Here is a 24,727-nt window from a genome sequence, read left to right as displayed (position 1 = left end):
ACCCCCACCCCTCCCAAAAACTTTGCTTATGTATCCATCTTGTCCACCCTTTGCGTTCTCCCTTATCCCTCATCGTTACCTGCATCCCTTATTTGTCAGTCTCCATTTATTTTCTCCCTTCTTCTGCTGTTGGTAATTCCACTTTCTTCTGCTGTTCCCTTTGTTATGCTGTGTCCTGATTTGTTCTTTGTCATAGCTCTTCCACAAGCCTTTTTCATATAGTTAAAACCCCCACCCCCCATTCGAACAATGCCCCCACATTCACGGATTCAACATTCGCGGCATTTTTCAGGAACATATCCACCGTGAATGTCCGGGTGCAACAGTATGTATGTGTGTGTGCATATATATACAGTCGTGGCCAGAAATATTGGCACCATTGCACTTTTTTCAATCAATGCACCATTTCTTCCAGAAAATTGTTGAAATTAAAAATATTTTGGTATCCACATATGTATTTCTTTGGTTTGCAGTGGAACAAAACAAAAAAGCTGAAAAAATTACTAAAACCTAGCTTATTCCACACAGAAATCCTAAAATGGCCCGGAAATCCTAAAATGGCCCGGCCCGGACAATTGCTCAACGATTGTAGTAGAACATCACTTGATCAGGAGGATCACTCATTTCTACAAACACTAAACTACTCAACCAATACCATACACTTGTACAAAACCATAAACAGCATTAATAACTCCAACAGCAGCATAACACTCTCACATGCAGCCATAACTACCACAGACGACATTCAGAATCATTGATTTCAGAATCATTGGAATCTCCCGCGATGAAGCTAATTCCAAGGGCCTCTCACTCACTCACCGCAGGCAGGTTGGTGGTCTTTCCATCTTCTACCGACTCCTCTCTGGCCTTGCCCCCCCAGCTCTCTCTGGGCTCTGTCCCACAAATATTCCTACAGGTCGCACAAGATCTGCCTGCAACCCTCTTATGGTCAAACTGCCAAAATCAACTCTCTGCTCACCTTCACTCCTTCATTCCTCTTTTCTCCCGCCTCTGGAACAAACTCCCTCACTCTCTTCAATCCCACTCCACCCTCCAGGTCTTTAAAACAGCTGTTCACCACCATCTCTTATCTTCCCCCATCCAAAACCTTGATCTTTTCTACCCCCGCTAATTTCACCCCAATTCCACTTTTTTGAAATACCAACTTCTGTCCTGGAAGTCCTTGGTGTCCTTGTGTTTTATACTTCTCCCCCCCCCCCCCCCCTTCCCACGCCTCCTCCCCCTAAGCCCTCTCCCTTCCACACATCTCCCTGCTCTCAAATGTTGTGTTTGTGTGCTTCCCCTTCTCTCCCCATCTTGTTTTCCGCTCCCTCTTTTTATATATTTTGTTTGTCTGGTTGATTTGTTTGTGAAGTAAATGTTAGCTCTTTCACGAGCCTCGATTCAGTATACAAAAAAATTAAAAAAAATTAAAAAATAAATTTTTTTGCACCTTTTAGAAGTTGTTAGAAATAATTAGATTTCAAGCAGGTGATTCTCCTCTACTTTGGAATTGAACTCACCTGTGGTGAGTTGCACTTTTAAAATCACTCATTTAACCAGTTTGGATAGAGAAAAGGAGTCATTCTACTGTTTTGTGTCACTGTGTGTACCGCAATGAGCATGGAGAAAATAAAGAAAACCAGAGAAATGTCTGAGGTGGTCAGACACAAGATTGTAGCCAAACATGGACCATCTCAAGGCTACTAGTCCATCTCCAGAGATCTTGATGTTCCTGTGTCCACCGTACACAATGTTATGAAAAAGTTTAACACCAATGGCACTGTGGCCAACCTCCCTGGACGTGGCCACAAGAGAAAACTTGATCAAAGGTTGCAGCAGAGGATTGTTTGAATGGTGGAGAAAGCACCTCGATCAACTACCAAACAGATTCAAGCTGCCCTTCAGAGACAAGGTACGACAGTTTCAACTCGCCCCAATCTGTCGCCAACTCAATGAAAGGGGGTTCTATGGTAGGAGCCCACTGCTGAGAGAGAGATAAAATAAAGCCCGACTGGAGTTGGCCAAAACACACCTGAACAAGCCAAAATACTTCTGGGAGAATGTCCTGTGAACAGATGAGACCAAATTAAAGCTTTTTAGGAAAGCACATAATCTCTATGTTTACAGAAAACAAAATGAAGCCTTCAAAGAAAAGAACACCTTCCCTACAGTCAAACACGGAGGCGGTTCAGTGATGTTTTGGGGTTGCTGTGCTGCCTTTGGCAATGGGTGCCTTGAATGCGTGCATGGAATCATGAAATCAGGAGAATACCAAGGCAATTTGGAGCGCAATGTTCAACCCAGTGTCAGAAAGATGGGTCTCCGTCGAAGGTCATGGGTCTTGCAGCAGGACAATGACCCCAAACACACTTCAAAAAGCACCCAGGAATGGTTAAAGACAAAACGCTGGACTGTTCTGAAGTGGCCAGCAATGAGTCCAGATCTAAATCCCATTGAACACATGTGGGGAGATCTGAAAACAGCAGTTGGGAGAAGGCACCCTTCAAATACAGGACAACTGGAACAGTTTGCACAAGAAGAGTGGGCCAAACTGCCAGTACTATATATATTTTTTTCTGATTTAAAAGGAAATATTAAGTTCTGAATCAAAAAAAAATGTTCTGTAATATTTACAGTGAAATAATGAATTGTGGAGACCAAATACTTTCATCAATAACTATCTCTTCTCCTTCTCCTTCCTTCCTTCCCTCCTTCCTTTTGCTTTGATTATTTACCTATTGATTTTTGTCTTTTTGCACTTGTTTTTTGTACTCTGTCAAAGCGCCTTTGGGCTTCTTGAAAAGCGCTATATAAAATAAATGTATTATTATTATTATTATTAATTTCAACTTATTTTTCGAGAAAATTATGAGTAATTTGAAAAAAGTGCAATGGTGTCAATATTTTTGGCCACGGCTGTATATATTTTGATTAACATTGCACTGCTAAGTTCATGCCAAATCGGCAGAGCATATGCAAACTTTTAGCCGGCAAAGCCTTCAGAAAATTTCACAACACCATACTGATCACATTTTCATTATGATGCTTTTCGAACTTTAAGACTTAAGCATGGTTTAATAATTCCTAAAAACCTGTCTGTACATAACATATAAATGACAGCCATGGCAATTCACCACCACAGGAGTTTGCTGTTGCCTTGTGCCGATTGGGTTTCTATTGCCAACTGATATTCAAATGGGTGCGTTGGCCTAAGAGCCAGCCTACAATGGGCAGTGAGACAGCCTACAATGTAATTGTGTTGCTTGTGCGCTCCAGCGTCTATATTGAGCACTTTGGACTCACAGTTGGATTTGTTTGGAGGTAAGAAACCAGAGGAATCTGCATGGGTTTCTTTGCAGTGCTGGAGACAGACTGAGCGTGAGTCATGAAGGAGGCCTCGCGTGGGAGGACATGAGGGTGGAGGGGAATTGGGGGCGGAGGGGAGGAGGAAGGGGTGCTAGCCCTTGGGAGAGCGCATACCCAGGACGTTAACCCTCGCACTGTTCTTATCTCCCTCTGCGGATTGTCTGATTGGGTACCCCGTTGTGTATAGCCGGCAGGTAAGGCATAGGGTAAGTTCTGCTCTTGTCCATTTTTTTTGCTGTGTAAATATCGCTGCACTCTTCATTGGTCGTGATCGCTTGTACATTTTCAATTGCATTCCCCCTTGTTGATCCTTTTTGATTACCCTTGCTGTACATTAAAGACCTTGAGTTTCCTCACCCTTTGCAAGATTGCACATTCCACATTTTACACCATGGGTTCTTGTAATAATAAATCCCTCTAGTTAAACTTCCATTTCAATTTGTCTGTGTTCGTCATTTTCCTATTGATCCAGTGCTGTTTGCACATTAGGTTCGACTGGGAGGTTATAATTCCACAATTGATTGGCTCATTCAAGTCCGGCATGCACCAGCGGTTGCTCGGCCGCCCTAATTAAGATCCAATTCAGACAAGATTGGTGCATATCTGAGGGAGCGTCCCCCGATTGGAAAGCCACTTGGTGCAGGTAAACAGTTGTCAGACAGAGAACCCTGGGACGACATGGTAGACTAATTGGCACTTGCCGTCAGTTGCCACGCAACTCGCCGTGGTACCAAGTTATTCGTGATCGGTGACCTCAGGCCCGGTAAAGTTTGAGGGGAAGCGAAGGAAGAAAAGAAAGCAAACCCATGGCTGTAACAATATGTACTGATTTTGATGTACCATACTCTGTTACAAGTCCCTGGTGTTGGGCTAGCGGCTAGGGTGCTGGCTTAGGATCCTAGGATCCTGGGTTCGAATCCCGGTCAATCGCTGAATTAACGCCAGGGGGGTTGACTCAGCCTGTCATCCTTCCGAGGTCGGCTAATTGAGTACCAGTTCACTGGTAATTCCCTGCTTGTCGTTAAAGGCGGCAAAAAGGGTTGGCGTCAGGAAGGGCATCCGGCCGTAAAACATTGCTTCAAAAAGGGGACCGAAAAACAACAACAACCACAGTTCCCGAAAAAGGCCAACCCCCGCTTGCGGGGAAAAATGGCCTCTAAAGGTGGTTTTTATACTCTGTTACAGAGCATCGATACTGTCAAAGCAGTTTCATGGCAAGGGTTAAACTGGGTGGTTTGCCATTGTCTTTCTGTTAGGGATATGTTGTTCAGCATGCCACCTGTAAGAGAGATGGGCATAGTCTTTTTAGATGCGCGGAGGTTAAGGAGGTCCTGTCATGTGTTCTCTTGTGTCAAACTGGACAAGGCTGGGTGAGTGGGGTGTGAAGATACAGTGTCTTCCCATCCCATCACCAAATGGAAAGGCTCCTATTCTCTCCCCCCATAAATGTCCATGAATGTGAGGGGTCTTGGACCATGATTGATTTGGGCTCTGGGTCAGTCATTGGTCTTCTATGTTTGGGATAGGGAGAACCCCCCCACCCCCCTCTCAAAGCAAACAATCACTGGATGTGGGGGTGGGTGATGGTGGAGACATGCCTTTTTCTGGGAAACACGGCGATTGGCCAAGGTCACTCAGTCGACAAGAAGAGAGGAAGTGCAAAACAAAGAATATTCCTGCCCTTCGCTGTCTGTGTCTCTTGCTGCTCACTGTATGCTAGGACGTGCTCTTGTTCCTCACTGTACCATAGGATGTTCTCTTGCTGCTCACTGTATGCTAGGACGCTCTCCTGCTGCTCACTGTATGTTATGACGTGCTCTTGCTGCTCACTGTATGTTATGACATGCTCTTGCTGCTCACTGTATGTTATGACATGCTCTTGCTGCTCACTGTATGTTAGGATGTTCTCTTGCTGCTCACTGTACGCTAGGACGTGCTGTTGCTGCTCACTATATATGTTAGGACGTGCTCTTGCTGCTCACTGTACGCTAGGACGTGCTCTTGCTGCTCACTGTACGCTCGGACGTGCTCTTGCTGCTCACCATAGGCTAGGACATGCTCTTGCTGCTCACTGTATGTTAGGACGTGCTCTTGCTGCTCACTGTACGCTGGGACGTGCTCTTGTTGCTCACTGTATGTTATGACGTGCTCTTGCTGTTCTGTTGTCTGAATGCTGGATGTTCTGCCCTTGTGAGCCTGCCCGCTTGCTCCTGCCTTTGCTCTCCTGCCATTCCGCTTGGAGTCAGCCCTGCATACAGCAACCTGAGGCTTTTCACCCCCATGCTATTTCGTCTCACTTGCCCAGTTCAGCGTGCCTGACTGTTCCATGTGTGGGCCCTAAGCCAGGGTTAGTTTATCCCTTGTGAATAATTGTATTTTGTGTCTGTCCTTCTGTTCGGGATTTCGTGTACCGGTAGTCTGTCTTGTGTGCAATTTAATTATTTCCTCAGGCTGCCTGTGCCTCGTATTCCTGCCATTTTGCAGCACAGACATTGGCATCACAAAGAGCCACTCTAACTACAAGATGCCACGAATGCTAAATGCAAACGCAGGCAAAAATGAATCCCTCTGCCAACCATGTCAAAATTTCCATGTCCCATTGTGCCATCACATTTCAAAAAGATTCTTCTCCCATAGCTGTCCAAGCTAATGGTCTTGCACACCTCAGGTTGAGATGCACTTAAACGATCCATCGGCCTGTTTGGCATCACAACAACAACAACAACATGCATTTTAAAGGCCATTTTCCCTACTAGAGCGGGGGTTAGCCTTGCGGTCCCCATGACAATCTTCTCCATTTTGCCATATTTTCTGCATCTCTCCTTGTTAACCCCCTTGCCCGCATTTCTTCTTCCACCATCTTTAGCCAAGTCTTTCTCGGTCTTCCCCGTCCTCTACTTCCTTCTACATTCATTTCCATCACTCTTCTCAACCAGTCACTTTCATCCTTCCTCAACACATGACCAAACCATCTCAACCTGTTCCTCTTCACAGCATCAATCACAGGCTCTATTCCCATCATCTTTCGCAATTCATCATTTGTCTTCCTCTCTCAACAATACTCCGCACATCCGTCGAACCATTCACATTTCCACCCTTTCCAACCTTCGTTGCTGCTCTACGTTCATTACCCATGTCTCACTCCCATAAATCATAACACTTCTCACACATGCAGCATACACCTTTCCCTTCAGCTTCAACGACACTCCCCTCATCATCAGCACGTCACTCAGTTCCCGAAACTTCTTCCATGCACATCTCACTCTAGCAACCGTTGCCGAGTCTGATCCACCTTCTCCATTCAGCATGTCTCCGAGGTAGCAAAATGTTTTCACACCTTCCAGCTTCACGTCGTCTCCAAGATCCAACTCAACATTTCCTCCATCTGCAGCTCCCTCTGTGCACACCTTACATTTGAATGTAGCTGCCACACTGGTTAATGACCCTCTCAGACCACTACATTTTTGATGAACCCACTCAGCGCACATTGTACATTGAATGGAGTTCACTCCGACACCCTTCCTGCACACAGCACAGGGCCACTTCCCAGTTCCTTCCACCTCACCACATGCTTTACCACTTGCCATCACCTTCGTCTTTCCGATATTCACCTTCAGACCTTTTGTCTCCATACATTCCTTCCACTTGTTCATCTTTTCCTTCAGTCCATCCATACTTTCCGCAATCAACACCAGATCATCTGCATACAACAACTCCCACGGTAAACCCTCCTTTACGTTCTGAGCCAGCACCTCCATCACAGCTACAAATAGTAGTGGACTTAGTACCGACCCCTGATACACTCCCACCTTCACCTCAAACTCACCACTGTTCCCGTCCTTCGTCCTTACAGCTATGCGCGCTCTTTTGTACATTGCCATCACTACTCTGATCAACCATTCCTCCACTCCTAACTTCCTCAATGTCCATGTCAATACTTTGCGTGGAACCCTATCGAATGCTTTCTCCAGATCAACAAACCCAAGAAACAACTTCTTCCTCTTCTCCATGTACTACCAGCCGATCTTTATTTACCGTGCGTCTTAAGACATTCAAGGGATTATCGATGGGTCACCCAATGTCATTCACGGGACATTCACGGGATTATCGATGGGTCATCAGCCTGGTGTTGGCTTCGCGGTTAGGGTGCCGGCTTGGGATCCTAGGATCCTGGGTTCGAATCCTGGTCTAATCCTGGTCTAATCGCTGAATTAATGCCAGGGGGGTTGACTCAGCCTGTCATCCTTCTGAGGTTGGCAAATTGAGTACCAGTTCACTGGTAATTCCCTGTGTGTCGCAAGAGCTGACTAACAGGGTTGGCGGCAGGAAGGGCATCCGGCCATAAAACATAGCTTCAAAAAGGGGACCACGGTGCCCGAAAAAGGCCAACCCCTGCTCTGCGGGGAAAAATGGCCTCTAGAGGTGGTTCTTCACCCAACCTATATTTGTGGATAAACTGGCTTTGTGCCGGTCATCCATGAAGCGTAACTTAAGTGAGGTGGTTTTCCACCTAACTGTGGGGAAAACACGTTTGAGTGGGGCCATCCGGACGGCAATATTTCACGCAATTGACAAAATTACTTGATGAAAAAGTTATCAAAATGAATTCAGAATCGTCATGGAAATGGAGTGCGTAAATCGTCTTAGCGATAAAATTAAAAAAATTGTGATTCTGAATCATCATGGAATATTTAATGAAGAGTGCTGGAGTTTACATCAGTCATGATCGAGTTAGGGAAATATGTAGGTCAGATTATCCATCGTTAATGTAGGTGGAAACTTAAAATAAATAAATATAAACTCACCAGTCGACATTGTTTGAAACAAACATTCATATTAAATAAAACACCACACCTTCAACGATCAAGAGCTGACAGTTTGGCTTTGAGAAGGTTTTTATTTTATTTCAACCGTTTCTGTTGCTGGACTCCTTGATATAGAGGTTTCAAAATAAGGAACTCCCCTTAGGAGACATCTCTATCCCAGAAAATAAATATTTAATTAATGAAGTCTTATACTTTCCTCCCATTAAATGAGGGAAAGTCAACGAATATTAACTATACTAAAGTGAATGTCAAGCCATCCTAACTACTGTATATTCCATCGAGGCATTCTGCATCCGAGTCAAAACATTTTGCAGAGACCAAATTTATTGAAATATTTTAATTCTAATTTTCTCCCCTTCGTTGATTGATTTTCCTTCATTGTCCGCACGGTTTTTGGAAAAAAAAAAATGGGGGAAATTGTAATTGGATGTGTGTGTCCGTCCACCTGTCTGTCTGCAAGTCTGTCTGCCCATCATGCTATCTCCTCCAAAACGGTTGTGCAGAAATTCACCAAACTTTTTTTTTTTTTTGTATACAAGATCGAGGCCCGTGTAAGAGCTAACATTGATCACAAAAAGACAAACTGACACATAAAACATATGATAAAGGGAGCAGGAGACAATATGAACAGGAACATAGGGAGATCTGTGGGAGGGAGAGGGCTTGGGGGGAGGAGGTATGGGAAGGGGGGTGGGGTGGGTGGGGGAGGAGGTATGGGAAGGGGGGTGGGGTGGGTGGGAGAGGTAGTAAACACATGGACACTGCTAGCATGTCTCGCGAGATCTCGCGAGATCTCGGAGACGGTGGGAGGGATTTTCGAAGCTCCACACGGTCTCCACGTTTTTCGAAGTTAAGTCTGTTCACAATTGTATTTTGTCGAAACTGTATTTATCTTTCGGTGTGTGAAGTTATTGTGTGCACCTTTGGTTGTTTCTCGGTGTTTATCTTTCATAAATTGATCATCTGTTTGCCGTGTCGCGAGCAAGGCCTTTGCCGCGTCGCGAACGATTTGAAATCGAAGTTAAGTGATTGTTCCCATTTGTATTTTCGTTAAAACTGTATTTATTTATGGTGTTGTACGTATATTGTGTCCCGACGAAGATTTTTCGGTGCAAATCTTTCATACCTGTATTGAAAATCGTGTTAATTCGTGTCGTGTCTTGAGGCCTTGTACAGTGTACACTGTACAACCTTGAGGCTTTGTTTTTCTCTCAGCGGTCCGTCGTTTGTGATCCAATAACTTTCGTTCTCTGTATTCCCAGTCTTTTCACCCATAGCCTACTTCCTTGTGTAAATCTCAACTCAAAAAAAAAGAAAAAAAAAAAAGAAAAAAAAAAGCATTTCCTTCTCTGTTCTCATTCGTTAATTCATTCTTATTCGTTCGTTCGTTCTTCGACCACGTGTTTCTCCCCCATTTCCCCAGATAGTTTTCACTGTTATTAACCTTCAATGTTTACACTTTCCCCTCAAGTTATGTATTCCGTCATATTTTATAACACCTTTTTCCTCTTCTTCTTTAAAAGGCTGCTTTCGACTTGCTCACCAAATCAATTCATCCCCAAAAAAATATCCATCTCCTATAGTGCCTTTTTTCTACATTCCCTAAACTCTCCTGCACTCCATCCTCCATCCAGCGTCCTTAAACGTATTTTTAACTCGAAGGTCACAAGAAACTCATTTTGCAATAAATGTTCGTTTCCCATAAATCGTACACTTTCTAAAATCCAATCTCACCCCTCCCCTCCAAATCTTCCCCATAACCCCTCCCCTCCAAATCTTCCCCATCACCCCTCCCCTCCAAATCTTCCCCATCACCCATCCCTTTCAAATCTCCTCCCTTGCCCCCTCCCTCCTAAACTACCCCCTCACCCCTCCCCGCCAAGACGCCCCCTCACCCCTCCCCTCCTAGACTCCTCCCTCACCCCTCCCCTCCAAACCTCCCCCATATCCCATCCCTTTCAAATCCCTCCCCTTGTCCCTTCCCTCCCAAACTCCCCCCTCACCCCTCCCCTTCAAATCTCCCCACCCTCATTGCTTCTCAATTTCCCCCCTCTCACTCCCCCTCCTCAAAGCGTCCTCCCCGCTTCTTCCCCCTTCCAACTCTCACCTCCATCTCCCCCAACCTTCTGCCTCGCTCTTCCCCCTCCTCAAATAATACCTCATTGTGCCTCACCCAATCACCATCAAACCTTTTGTCCGCCCCATCCTTCCCTTTCTCCGAGCTATTCTGAAATCTCTGACACACCTTCAACAGCTCTCCCTACCTCTTCCACCTCTTCCACATCTTACCCTACCCCTCCTCCCCCCTGTTCTGTATCTGATGCTCCCCCTTCCTCTTCATTAACGGTATGGACCTCAAACATCCGGGGCCTTCGTTCAAACTTAACTGATCTCTCCATACAGGTTGCTTCTGTCAAACCAGACGTGATCTGCTTAACAGAAACTTTCCTCCTTTATGATGTCTCTGATTCCTTAGTATCTCTCCCGGGCTACTCCCTCCTCCGGTATGATAGACCTGAGCCTCGTCCTGGAGGCGGGGTTGCTATCTTTATCAAAAACTCTCTTCCTCACTCGCCCTGCACTGCACTCTCTCCACCTCACCCCCAGGAATACCTCTGGCTCCGGCTTCCCCTTCGCTCCCACCTCTTGTTCATATGTGTGTTGTACCGTCCACCAAACAGTGATGACTCCATCTACATCTCGCTGTCTGATAATATGGACCAACTTCTATCTACTCATCTCAACTCTCTCTTCCTCATATGTGGTGATTTCAACTGTCATCATGCCAGTTGGCTGGGTGTGGGTACCTCTCTCACCAGCCATGGCTCCTCAGCAAAGGACTTCTGCGACTCACTGGGACTCACACAATCTGTCAATTTCCCGACCCGGATCTCAGTCAACGGAACATCTTCTCTTCTGGACTTGGTTATGACTAACTTCCCTGAAAATGTCTGCTGCTCTTCTTCTGCTCCAATCGGATCATCTGATCATGTCCTTGTTAAAGTGGACATCTCTCTGACCATCCTCAGGGAGCCTGCTCAGCGTCGACGAGTCTGGCATTTCACTCAGGCCAACTGGCACGGTCTTCAAGCAGCCATCAATCATCTGGACTGGTCTCCCATCTCTACCACCTCTGACATCAACTCATCCTGGGAATTCTTCCAAAGTAAATTGCTCTCTCTCATGCACAGATTTATCCCATCTCGTCTTCAGTTGTCATACCCTTCCTCCCGTCCATGGTACACGGAATCTTGTGGTGAGGCTGTTGCCCAGAAACAACTTGCCTTCGTCTCCTGGAAAGCAAATCCAACGGAAGGAAATCTCATTTCCTTTCACAAAGCCCGAAACAAGTGTGTGTCCACCCTCAGGAGAGCCAGGAAACAATATCTCTCCATTCTCAAGACCGAACTCTCTTATCTGTCTTCCTCTTCCAAATCCTGGTGGCGTCTGGTCAAATCCGTTTCTGGTGTTTGTTCCCCCTCCATCCCCTCCCTTACCTCAAACGGCTACACAGCTGACTCCGCACGTGAAAAAGCTGAATGCCTCAACTCTATGTTTGCCTCTAAATCTTGTGTCCCAAACCCATCCCTCTCTGTACCCACCATAGCCAGTTGTACCCTGCTGCTCCTGGACTCCGTGTCCTTTCCTCCTGACAAGGTGGAAAAGTTTCTGTCAACCCTCGACTCTGATTCTGCAACTGGACCCGACGGCATCAGCCCACGGGTCCTAAAATCCTGCTCTGCCGCTCTATCTCACCCTCTCTCTGTTCTCTTCACCCTCTCTTTTGCTCAAGGTCAACTGCCATCTGCTTGGAAATCAGCCAACATCACCGCTTTGCACAAAAAAGGTGCAAAAACAGATCCTAGCAACTACAGACCAATCAGCCCTCTCCCAATTATCAGCAAAGTCATGGAATCCATCAGTGCTTCGGATATGAAATCTTTCCTCTTCTACAATGGCTTGATCTCTGATCATCAATTTGGTTTCAGACCAGGTCACTCTACTCAGGATATGCTGCTTCTGCTGTCTCAACAATGGATGGAGGTCCTCAATGCCAAACAGGAAATTAGAGCTGTCTCCCTCGACATATCACGTGCCTTCGACACGGTCTGGCACCCCGCTCTGCTCACCAAACTCTCCTCCTTTGGTATCCATGGAAATCTCCACGCATGGCTGGCGGACTTCCTCTCTAGTCGTCGTCAACGTGTGGCCCTGAATGGGTTTCTCTCATCTCCTCTTCCTGTTCAGGCTGGAGTTCCCCAAGGCAGTGTTCTGGGCCCAGTGCTTTTTCTGGTCTTCATCAATGATTTCTCTGACTCTCTTGAAAATCCTCTCTATCTCTTTGCTGATGACTCCACTCTCTGCCGCTCCATTCCTCTTCCCTCAGATCGGCAGTCTGCAGCCTCCTCACTCTCTGAAGACTTGGACAAAATCACAGACTGGTCAAACAAGTGGAACATGTCTTTCAATCCTGACAAATCTCACACTCTTACTATGTCTCTCTGAAAAGATCGACTGGACAACCCTCCCATCTACTTTCTCAACAATCCTCTCCAAGAAGTTCTGTCGCTCAAGCTTTTGGGTCTCACTATCTGCCATGATCTTTCTTGGGAAAACCACATTTCCAAGCTGGCCTCCAAAGCCAGTCGCCGACTGGGCATCCTCCGTCATGCGAAGTCCTTCCTCGGCACACCTGAGCTCCTCACCACATACAAGGCTTTCATCCGCAGCTCAATGGAATACTGTTCTCCCCTCTGGGCCGGTGCTCCTGCCTCACACCTAGCTCGGCTTCACGCTGTTGAAACCAAAGCTTTCAGAATTATTGGAATCTCCCGCGATGAAGCTATCTCTGAGGGCCTTTCACTCACTCACCGCAGGCAGGTAGGTGGTCTTTCTGTCTTCTACCGACTCCTCTCCGGCCTTACACCCCCAGCTCTCTCTGTGCTCTGTCCCCCAAATATTCCTACAGGTCGCACAAGATCTGCCAGCAACCCTCTGATGGTTAAACTGCCGAAATCTCGGCTCTCTGCTCACCTTCACTCTTTCATTCCTCTTTTCTCCCGCCTCTGGAACAAACTCCCTCACTCCCTTCAATCCCACTCCTCCCTCCAGGTCTTTAAAACAGCTGTTCACCACCATCTCTTATCTTCCCCCATCCAAAACCTTGATCTTTTCTACCCCCGCTAATTCACCCCAGATCCACCTTGTTTGAAATTCCAACTTCTTTCCTGGAAGTCCTGGCAGTGTCCATATGTTTTATACCTCTCCCACCGCCCCCTTCCCATGCCCCCCCCCAAAGCCCTCGCCCTCTCTCAGATCTCTCGATGTCTCCATGTCTCTCGGTCCCTGCTCTCAAATGTTGTGTTTGTGTCCTTCCCCCTCTCTCCCCATCTTGTCTACCGCTCCCGATGTTATATGTTTTATGTGTCGGTTTGTCTTTCTGTGTGATTAATGTTCGCTCTTTCACGAGCCTCGATCTTGTATCCAAAAAAAAAAAAAAAAAAAAAAAAAAAAAGCACTTCTAGGAAAGAAGTCGGGATTTCAAAAAAGGTTATCTGAGGTTAATTAATGGGGTTATTATCTTAGTTATGATCATTACATGGAAGGAAGGTGCAAGGGCATTATAATTTATAGCCCTGCCCCCTGGGGTGGGGTCAACTGGTCAAATACCCCAAAGATGCAATTACCAGCACATTTTAAGATGAAACTTTCTCAATGCAATCAACATTGAGGGACGCATGAAATATGTAACGATTTTTTGGATTGGACACCTGGTTGATGCCCCAAAGGGTGGGCACTTAGGGTAACAGGGGTAAAAGTGGGGACTTAGGGTAACAGGGGTAAAAATGGGGAAAAAGTTTTTAACTCAAAATGTGATATTGGGTTATCCCAGGTAGAATATTTGTCATCTTTCAACTTTTCTCCAGGTGAGAAGTGTGCGGATTTGCGATGTCGTGTCATCGGCTTCGCTCTCGTAATTTATTGCTGTTGTGCAGCTTTCACCCTTTCTCTTGATCAGAAATCGACCAGGTGATAAAATTGCAGATTCCTCATTTTAGGCTCGTTTCTAAGGCCTCGTTCAGACTATAATTTGTCGATGACAAACTGAGCATGTTGGTTAATAACTTACAGGTAAGCAATGTGTCCAGAATGTACGATTGTTATCGCCTCCAGTTATTGTTTCTCACCTTAGTTTTTTGAGACAGATTGTTGTGCGATTCCTCATGCCCAAAAGCGTCAGAAATTTGCATTATTGGCTCTAATTACAGCATGTGTGATTATTTCCATAAAAGAAAAACTTTTGGATGAATGAAAGGAAAAGAAAGTTACTGAGAGAGGCAATTACAGGTAAATATTTCAGGAATTTTGCATGGAACATGGAACAGCCTGTGTAGATATCATGAACCAAATGTGAATCCTGCAGAATTTGTCTCACAGAAAAATTATCTCAGAAAAGGTGAAAGCTCACATAGAAAGATTAATACATATTTTGAGAGATTCATTTCCACCTGCAGCACACCCAGAAGCAATTATTCTGCTGGTTTTGGCAGGTGCTCTGCTCCTATTGGTTCTCCGCTTGAAACTCTTGGGATGTGACTGATGAAAAAGTCTTCTTGATCAAACTATCTCAGTTGTTATTCTTCTTTTCAGGTCATTACACTTTTGCCAGCCACTGCAAAAAAACAGGCTCTGACACAGGAGTTGAAAACCTTCAGATCGTCTGGTCTACGAGGCTCTGGGAAGAGGGGGCAATCTCGGAGATGCTCTATTGTTTTGGGAGCCTCCCCTCAATGGATAGGGCCATTTTGATCATATCCCCACTTCTGCAAAAGAGCTCTGCAGCATCCAACTGTGGATGATTGGGCAATTAGTTCACTTTGTCTGTCTGTCCACAAATGTCAATTTATGATCGAGTAACAACTTAATTTTAATCGAATGTTATATTTTGAACATGAATCAAAAAACGAACCTGCAGTTTTAGCTGTAATTTGGCTCTGGATTTGTGCCGATCACACATGCGCAGAGAGGAGCGAGTTCGTTTTTTTTACTCTGTCTGCTTGTCAAACAAAATTGAAAATCATTCTAAACAGGAAACTTAATGCTTTTAGGAGAATCATAAAGGACACAAACAACAGGCTGGAAGAACTAATGTAACGTGTCAAATAAGGCGGTGTAAAAAACGCTGCATCAATGGCAATAAACGTCCGATATATTTTTTCTCCAACCTTTAAAATCTTTCTTTTATCTCAATTGTGTTATACACTCGAACCCTGTAGAACACAAATCGCCTTATTGACACTTTCAAAATCCTTTCGTTTTGCAGTACATGGACAAAATATTACAGCTTTTTACATCATATCGACCAATCAAATTTGCTGCTCACAAACCCCACCCATGTTCTTTTTTCTCAATACTGTGCGGGTTAACGTGTTCTATGAACTCTCTCGTTCTTTGTATCCTTGTTTTAAAATACCTTATTTTTCCTACCCTCTTCGAACTGCTACATTGAAGCCTCAAATTTAGCAAATGGTGTATTTGTCTTTATGTAAAGCTAATAGAAGAGAAGCAACCTGATAAATAAGCAAGCAAATATACGAGTACGTCTTGCCAAAGCTTATACAGTGAAATGGCTATCATTAATTTTGTAGATGTCTTTGAATCCTCAAAATGAACTTTCAGTGTAATACGAGTGGTATCGGATATTAAAAAAGACACCAAATTAATCAGAAATTACCATGAATGCACCGTTTTATAGCATCGAGTTCAACATCAAGAGGAACAGTAAATATGCTTCATTGTATTAAGTGATTGGAAATGAAGATTGAAGTGAAAGCGTGCAGAGAGAATACAAAATTATATATCTGTCTCTAATCGAGACACTCACCTGCACCTCCTGCCTGGTCTGAGGGTCCTGATGGCAATACAAAGGGGGGCCAATGCTTCGGGCGTGTTGTTACTAGTTCAAACATAGGAAGTTGATTTCCACATGTGACCTGCTGTTTGGGAAGGGAAATGGGGGCGGGGGGCAGGAAGATCACTCAATATTGCTATAGATGTTGTCTGACACTTGTGCATTTGAAATGCCACTACATCATATTCTGTTTATCATCATCTTGTATAGTAAGCAACAAAAGTTTCTGCATTTGTATTGTATTTATGCCACATGTTCATATCTCGTTGACCAGAAGCAGCACATGGATATGTACACTCCATACACAAATTTTATGTCAGTGCGAAAGCCTAAGTTAAGTTGTTATGTGAAAACAAAATGGCTATCTGAAATAAGCATACAAATTGGCAATGATAACTCGTCTACAAATGGTCACAGGAAGTTTACATTGGCAGCAATGATTTTAATAACATGCGTGATCATAAATTACCCTAATACTAGATTGTACATCTCTTGTCATCGACCAAAATAGGATTGAGCTCTTGCAGTGGGTTGTTGGACCATTGTTCGAGCAGGGCAACCTCCAGTTGACGACGAGACCACGAGCGGATGTGATGACCACAAACAGGTCTGCTTTGGATGTTCTAAGATGATCAATTTGATTCAAGTCCAGAGATCGAGCAGGCCACAGTCCATGAGAGTGAAGGTGTGGTCCTTCAGTGCAGCATTGACATGTGCATGATGTGAAATGGCCATTCATAAATGGGCATCGTCATCAATAAGGATTAAGTTGGCACCAAGATGTTAGGTAAGAGGGATCACTCAAGGTGTAGTTATCTCATCCCTGTATCTGATGCCAGTGTGAGCATCCCTCCAAATAACGACAAGATCAGGTCTTTGTTCAACTTGAATGTCGAATGGCTTGCCATTGCCTTCTTAGCAGATATCAAAGAAGCACATTAAAGTTTGGCCGAAGTACAAGGACACAAACCAGGCAATTATTTTTGAATGGCAGCTTGTGTCCATAAGTCACTGCTCACAAATGGGACAACTGAACTAACCCTTTCAAAAGGATGTCATACCTCGGCCCACAGAGGAAATCCACAATCTAAGGCAATATGGATGAATGCTTTGCACACTGTTAGGAGCCTTGCACATTTCAATGGGGGGTAGAGGCACTGTTGTCTCGAAGCAGATTAGTTTAGCCCCTTCCAGCCCTTTTTGTTCTGTGAAGAGACAACTTTTTACATTTGTCTTGTTTCAATGCAAGGGGCTGGTTGTTCTGCTTTTGTTTTCTTTGTGGAGCCCCCACCTCGAGTGGCCTTCTGGCTTTGTGGCGGGCAATATCCCATAAAAAAAATATTTTTAAGCCAAGAGAGGCAGAGGATTGATTTAGCTGAGAGAGGCTGAGGAAACATTTGTGAATAGATTCCAAGGCCCCTCCCTGCTCTGAAGGCCAGCTTGCTATGATTGGCAAGTGAAACGTCACAACAGATTGTTTGTCCATGGATCTATAAAGACTACTCCTCAGCCAAAGGTAGGTTGTAGAAGTAAACTCGAGGGATACTACAATTATAGATACTACAATAGATATGGATACTACAATTAGCTCTTTCACGAGCCTCGATTCAGTATACAAAAAAAATTTCAGATCATTCACCAGCTTATTCTTTTCTCCAAATTGGTGGTCAAGGATATGAATGTTGCGCGCCTGTCATTTGTGCGAGAAACTTGCTGGCGGATTGTGGAGTCCTCTGCAAAGTGATGTACAGGGTTTTGCAAATAGGCCAATAAGTCATTAATATAAACCAGGACCAGCATAACTCCTAAGACACGTCCTTGACAGACAGAATAGGAAAGAGAATGCTATCCATTATCGAGAGCTACAGATTGCTGATGAGAATGATATATATATATATATATATATATATATATATATATATATATATATATATATATATATATATATATATATATATATTGTTGTGGATATGAGGATTGTGTTTTTTTATTGTGTTGTATTATATAGTAAATTGTTGTGAAATATGCTTTATTCTGGACCCTCCTGCCTCCAGTGTTGTATAAAGGTCAAAGGGCGTTCCCGTAGTTAATTCCATAAAGCATACACGGCAGCCAATCATAGATTTCCCCCTGGTTGATAGTTATATCTTTATTATGTGTATTAGGGTAAGGCCTTGTCTTCCATTAAGATGACACTCCATTGCACCAAGTGAAATAGAGTAGATTCCTTTCATTCCCCATTCCCACTCCCAAAACTTTCATTGCCAAGCCTCAATTGCCAATTACATCCCCTCCAAAACCACCATTGAACATGTGCTCGGATCGGGGAAGAAAGGCGGGTCCCCACCTCGTCATAGAGGGGAGGAGTGAGTCAGCCCCACTCAACCAACCACGAACAAGGGGTTGGACTTGGAGAGGGTGTGGAGAGAAACATCAAGGAGGTTCGCGAAGGTTGAGGGGCGGGGCCTATATAACCCGCCGTGGGACGCTCCCCAAGCAGATGAGCTTTGACAAGAGTACATTGAGATCACCCAAGGAAGCTTTGTACACAGCAACGGCTGATCAAGTGGGCCGATGTTTGTTCCTGAGCTGGTGCTTTTCCGAGCAGAGTCCGAGGCTGGCATGTGAGCAAAAGAACATAGAGAACATTAAGGAGATCATCATCCAGGGAAGCACAAAGCCTGCTATTCGTCGCCTTGCTCGCCAGCAGCAGCAGACAACAGCAGCAGCAGCGGCGGCCACAGCAGCAACCACCGCCGCTTGGGGCCTGGACGGCGGTTTTGAGCAGGGCCGCGAAGGAACGGCGGCTGCCAAACGCGCCGATCGTGCTGCAGTACCAGTGGACCTTCCTTTCCCTCCAGCCATCCACCTCCTGCCTTTCCATCCTTGTTGTGTACGTGAGTTTGTTCTGTTTGTTTTGTCCCTGGGTATTTAATTAAGCTCGTATAAGCTAGCGTTGCACTGTGTCTCTAAAATCTTCTGCATATTATTTTATTATCTTTCCTTCTCCTTGGTTATTTTTGGGTGTAAATAGAAATAAATTATATTCGTATTTCCAACCTTTTTGTCTTCTTCTTCTTCTTCTTCTTCTTCACATCCGTGTCGCTTTTGTCTTTTCCATATTGAATATCTGTGGCGCGATCCGGCCAACGTTCGGGAATCGGGTTAGTCAGGGTAACTGTTAGGCCGCGGTGCCATCCGCTCGGCAAACCAACATCCTTATCCGCGGGCCGTAACAATATATATTGTTGCGGTTTTGAGTTTGTACAGTGAGTCTAATAAAGGTTAAAATTTGCCCCCCATAGTTAGTCACACAAGCAACATGTAGCCTCGCGATAGTATAGTCTTAGTATTTGTGACCTTAGTTCCTTTCCATTGTTAGTTCTGTGTTGAGTAAGAGCCAGAAGAATATAGGCCCTACTGCCACCGATCATCCAACGTCCGTAGCCTCAATCTCTTTTGCGCTAACGTTGGTTCATTATTGGGCGAGTTAACACGAGGCAGGCTAGGAGGACCGGGGCGGAGCCGATGGCGGAGCGGCAGAAGCGCTGACGGTAAGCACGGGCCGCCAATCAGGGCTCAGAGGTGGTGACGGCGGTGTTGCGTCACAGGGCGTGGTGAGAAGGTTCGAGAGAGTGCCAGAAGGTTCGGGGGGCGTAGCGATAAGACCCGCTGCGCAAAGCCCTCGACAGGACTTGCAGGACTCGCGTGCACACAGCAGTAAGGACTGGACTGGCGGTGAAGAACTCGCGCGCCCTAACCAGCTCAGAGGATCGAGGAAGAGGAGTTGGCAGCGTGTGAGAACTGTACAGATACGCGGGCACAGCCAGACGCGCATAAACCGATATTCAGTGCATTTGAGATGCGTGAGTGAGAACGGCTGAGTAATCGCCAGCCATGCTAAAAGTCCCGCCCTTTGCCGTTCCACCTCATTATCTGCCTTGTCTCTTTGCCGTCTCCAGACGCGCTACGAGTTCCTGTCATTCGCCTGCCACCATCTTCGCGGGACGTGCCGGGGCCGTGGAGAGCCGGACGGGGACCGTCTCTGGACGACCACGTCGACGCGTTGGGGAACATCTGCCCATCTGCAATTCCCTGTGTGAGTGTGAGACGGGCCCGTTGTCTGGGATTTAATAATAATAAACGACTGTCTGAGGCTGCTCTGTGTCTCTGCATCCCTGATCATTGTACATACGTGTGGGAATAATTAAACCAGTGTTCTTCCTTTTCCTGATTCGATCGTTCCTGTGATTTCCTCATTGACTAAGCGTGGCACGAGTACAACCGCTCTAATCGGGTTCCAACATCTAGGTAACTGCGCGGACCACATGTACGCAATCCGCTCAGCGTACTCACATCACACGTGGTTCGTGTAAGGTTTGCTACCTCGTTTCCGTGGCGGCGCGGGTACTTAGGTACGAGCGAGAATTGGTCCCGAAACCCTACTTCGCGCTCGCCCGGGAAGGGCGTTTCAAGTCTCGGTTCCGCCAAGCCCAGCAAGACCAAGGGGCCTAATCCCCCCTTGGTAGGGGGTAAAGGAGGGCGGCGTAGAACCGTAACAATATATATGTATATTGTTACGGATCCGGGGGACGGCACTCCCGTTAGCAATGGGGGTTAATCCCCTTGTCCTGTTAAGCTGGCCGCCCGCCGGTCCTGGAAGTATGACGTCACTTCTGGTCGGTGGTGAGTAGGGTTGTAAGCCCAATCCGCCTTACTACCTAATTACCACCGCCGGCCGTAAGCGAGGAAATACTCCCACCCGGGCCGCAGCGTGAATGGATGCGCCGAGCGAAGTGAGCTGCGATTCGGGCCGTTAACAAGAGACTAAACCCAATTCCGAGCGTTGGCCGAATCGTGCCACAGGTACTCAATTGGGAAAGGACTAAAGCGATCGGGGGAAGAAGAAACCAAAAGGGTAAGAAAGAACACAGGTTTATTCACTATCTACAAGAGGAAACGAAAGAAGGGAATATACAAGGAGAGGAAATAAAAGGACATAGGGCAACCTTAAAAACAGTCTTATATTACCATACGCCCAGACAGAACAAACAGACTTACAGGAATAGGGAATGGCAGGAAGGAATGGCTGGAAGGGGGAGAAGGTCCAAGCAGATGGCAGGGAAGGAAGGTCCGGGCAGATGGCACAGCGTCGAGGTCCGCTCCAGGTCGCGCTCCGGTCCACGCTCCGGGCTTGAGGCGAAACCCGGCGGCAGCTGAACGTATCGGTTTCACGCGGTCGGACAATACGAAGATATTGCGGTATTGTCGTCGTCAACGGACCCACTCTCCTGCCTTACGACTCGTCGTGTTCATCTGGTACCTCGTATATCGGACCTTCACACTCATCTCTTGAAGCAGTCCCTCCCAGCCGCTTTTATTGGGTGTTTCTGTATCCAGCCGCCGGCTCCTAGGACACGCCTACCGGTCGGCTCACCTCGGCCCTGGTTGGCCGGCGAGGGCTCGCTGGCTCCACCTCTTGAGGAGATATTGACAGGCCACGCCTCGTTCCTGGCGCTCGAACCCACTCCTCCCCTTTTTCCTCCAGATTACCGCGTACGTCATGGCGGCTTGGGGCCAGCAACAAACCAAAAGGGCAGCGAACGCTGCCATACCGCTACTGCACTTTGAAGAGAGAGAGATGATTGGGGATAATTGAAGGGGCCTATCTTATTTGATTAATGCAACATAGATTCAACTATTGGGAACAGATCCTAACTAAAACACATAATAATGAGATAACTACAGAGAGGTCCTATGGTGTTCTACGTGTTGTACATGGACTAACTAGGGTGCGATCTTTAATATTAGCCAAATAATGGGGATATTTGCAGGGGATTATTTATAAGGGAACATTTACCAAAATTTACAAAGTGAAGGTTCTAAAAACCGTAACAATATATTGTTGCGGATCTCAGACGTCGGCTCTCCCCTTATCAAGAGGGGGTTAATCCCCTTGTCCTTTTATCTGGCCGACGCGACCCTGGGGGTTATAACGTCCTTCTCGGCACGGCGTTAGGTAGGGTTTGTTAGGCCTAGGGATTCGCTACTACCTAAGTACTAACGCCGACCGGAAACGAGGGAATAACTCCCGCTCGAATCACGGATATGGATGGAAACGCCGAGCGGATAGCGATCCGCGATCCGAGCTGTTAACAAGTGACTAGACCCGATTATGGCGGTTCCGATCGTGCCACGTTTACCCAATGGAGAAAAGACTAGGATGATCGGATTATGGAGAAACCAGAAAGAACAGGGCAATTTATTAACAAATGTACAAAGAAAAAGAGGAAACGAAAGAATGTACAAGAAAGAAAGAGGAAGGAAAAGTACACAGGGCAGTCTTAACTTATTCCCTGGACAAACGGGCCTGTCTCACACACAGACACTCACACGGGGATTGCAGATGGTAGGGTGGAAGGTCCGGCGATGGTGTCCAGGCTCCAGTCCGGCTCCAGCAGACGAAACCCGGCAGGCAGCTCTTCACGTAGCGTAACGCGAGCGGACAATTATAATGACGGGGGAAGGCTGGTATACTGGCGTACGTAATATGCGCACTACTCGCTCCAAGCGCCCCCTCCCCAATGTCCTGCACGCTGCAGTTCGTGGCAATGCGTGCCGCGCGCTCGCCCTTAGTACAGCGGGTTGCCAAAGCGCGTCTCTTTGAAATACCAATGCTTGGCTTCAGTTCCCTCGTAAAGCGCACGTCCCAGGTCAAGCACCTCTCTCTCTCCGCTCAGACCTCGTTAATGAGCGCTGCTTCGTAATTCTTCCCATCAGTCCTGGACAGTCCTTTGTGATACCAATGCCAGCGAGTCCTCTTAGCACAAGCTTCCTCTGTAAGTCATCGCTTGGTAATCGCATTCGTCCTTATGAGGCCTTTGCGTGCGCACTTTTATAATCAAGCCAGCGAACGCTCTCGAAGCCCAAAAGCCATGCCTGTCAGGCGATGTCACTCCAGCCCTGGTTGGCTGGTTATGGCTTACCAGCCCCGCCCTTACGGCTGGGTGACGTGGCCACACCTCCTCCCTGGCGTTCCGCCCCCTTTTTCCGGGCTTCACCTCGTGGCTTATGGCGGTGTTGAGCGAGCTCAAGAGCAGCGAAGGCTGCTGGCCAAGGAGCGTACCAAATTGGGAGGGGCCATGGGGCACAGACTGGAGAGCGCTTAATGGCGTCGCTTGGAGGGGGGCTGCAAAATGGACGAGGGGCCTACTTCTTATTTGATTGACACAACGCAGATGCAATTATTGGAAAATGGCCTTATCTAACACATATTATGAAATAACTGACGTCCTATGGTGACCTACGTGTTGCTTGTGGCCTACCTATGGGGTGCTACCTTTAACCTTTAATGATGTTATATTTATTTACAAGTGTGGGTTCTCAAAACCGCAACAATATATATATATATATATGTGTGTGTATATATATATATATATATATATATATATATATATATATATATATGTATTGTTGCGGATATGAGGATTGCATTTTTTTGATTGTGTTGTATTATATTGGAAATGGTGATGAACATTGTTGAATATGGCCCCTCCTGCCTCCAGAGTTGTGTAAAGGTAAAAAGGGCGTCCCGGTAGTTATTCCATGAAACACCACATTGCAGGACCCGATAAAACCCTTGTTCAGTAGCTTATATCTTATTATGTGTTTTAGAGTAAGGCCTTGTCTTCCATTAGAATAATACTCCATTGCACCGAATCAATTAAGAATAGCTCCCCTTCAATACTTCCATTTCCCAGCCAAACTCCCCATCTGCGGGTAAAGCAGTTCACAAGCGTGGGGTGCACGCCCTCTCATTTCGCTGCTATCGTGAATATGTGCTCCGTGCTCTGTTTGAACAGGAGGGGCGGGGTCGCCTGGGAGAGGCAAGCCCAGGGCGCGCCACGAACGGCGGGGCTGTTCAGCCCCATGCCCAAATAAGGAAACAAGCCCGTGGCTCGCCACGAGGGGCGTGCCATCGGCGCCATGCCCAAATAAGGAGACAAGCCCGTGGGATTACCATACAAGGTCACGAAACAGAGCACGGGGGGGAGGGCGGTACCAAAACCGAGGAGGGCGTGTCAGACCCGCGCTGAAGGTTTGGAGAGAAGGGTGCGACGATCGCTGGGACAAGCCACACCAGAGATACGGCAGATGAGTCCAGGTGCGTAAGAGGGTCGGTAGTCCACCGGGAGAGAGTTCAGAGTAGCACCGGAGTTGCGTGAGAGATACGAAAAGCCTTTGACAAAGAGCCGCTTCAACCAGCCCCGTTTCAACCAGCCAAGTGACCCTGCCGGCGTGCGCTGTAAAGCCGAATACAAGGAGCTGCCGGCGTGCGCTGTAAAGCCGAATACAAGGAGCTGCCGGCTCCTCGCTTCCCGCCCGGAGTGGACCTGCTCGCTGTGCCCTGTGATCCCACCTGCTCATCCCTCCAAACGATTCCTGCCTGCAAGTTCCCCATTTGCGTACGTGAGTTTGTTTTGTTCGTGCTGTCCTGGGTAGTAACTAAGTCTGTATAAGCTAGTAATTTTCACTGTGTCACCTGCGTTTTCATGTCCGCTGTAAATACCCGTGACTGCTCTTTTTGCTTATGTGTGTGTAAATAATAATGAACCCCGTT

The 24,727-nt window shown here is 46.4% G+C and overlaps 1 protein-coding gene across 4 annotated transcripts in view; it reads right to left on the bottom strand.

Annotated features, from left to right (window-relative positions):
- Window positions 1-24,727, bottom strand: part of ATG4B (autophagy related 4B cysteine peptidase) — a 146,666-nt gene that overhangs the window by 16,236 nt on the left and 105,703 nt on the right. For 2 of the 4 annotated variants that reach the window (XR_013624436.1, XM_068127757.2), the window contains one exon: window positions 16,081-16,192. Coding sequence is in view for 2 of the 4 variants with exons in the window: in XM_068127757.2 (XP_067983858.2) it covers window positions 16,081-16,192 (112 nt within the window). In the remaining 2 variants the exon portion in view is untranslated. The remainder of the gene's footprint in view (window positions 1-16,080; window positions 16,193-24,727) is intronic. The other 2 variants (XR_013624438.1, XM_068127767.2) reach the window with 1 other exon arrangement.

The sequence above is a fragment of the Myxine glutinosa genome, chromosome 1 (assembly GCF_964187855.1).
Source record: "Myxine glutinosa chromosome 1, kmMyxGlut1.1, whole genome shotgun sequence".
In the NCBI taxonomy this organism is placed as follows: Eukaryota; Metazoa; Chordata; class Myxini; order Myxiniformes; family Myxinidae; genus Myxine; species Myxine glutinosa.
This window is presented reverse-complemented; position numbering and strand designations above follow the sequence as displayed.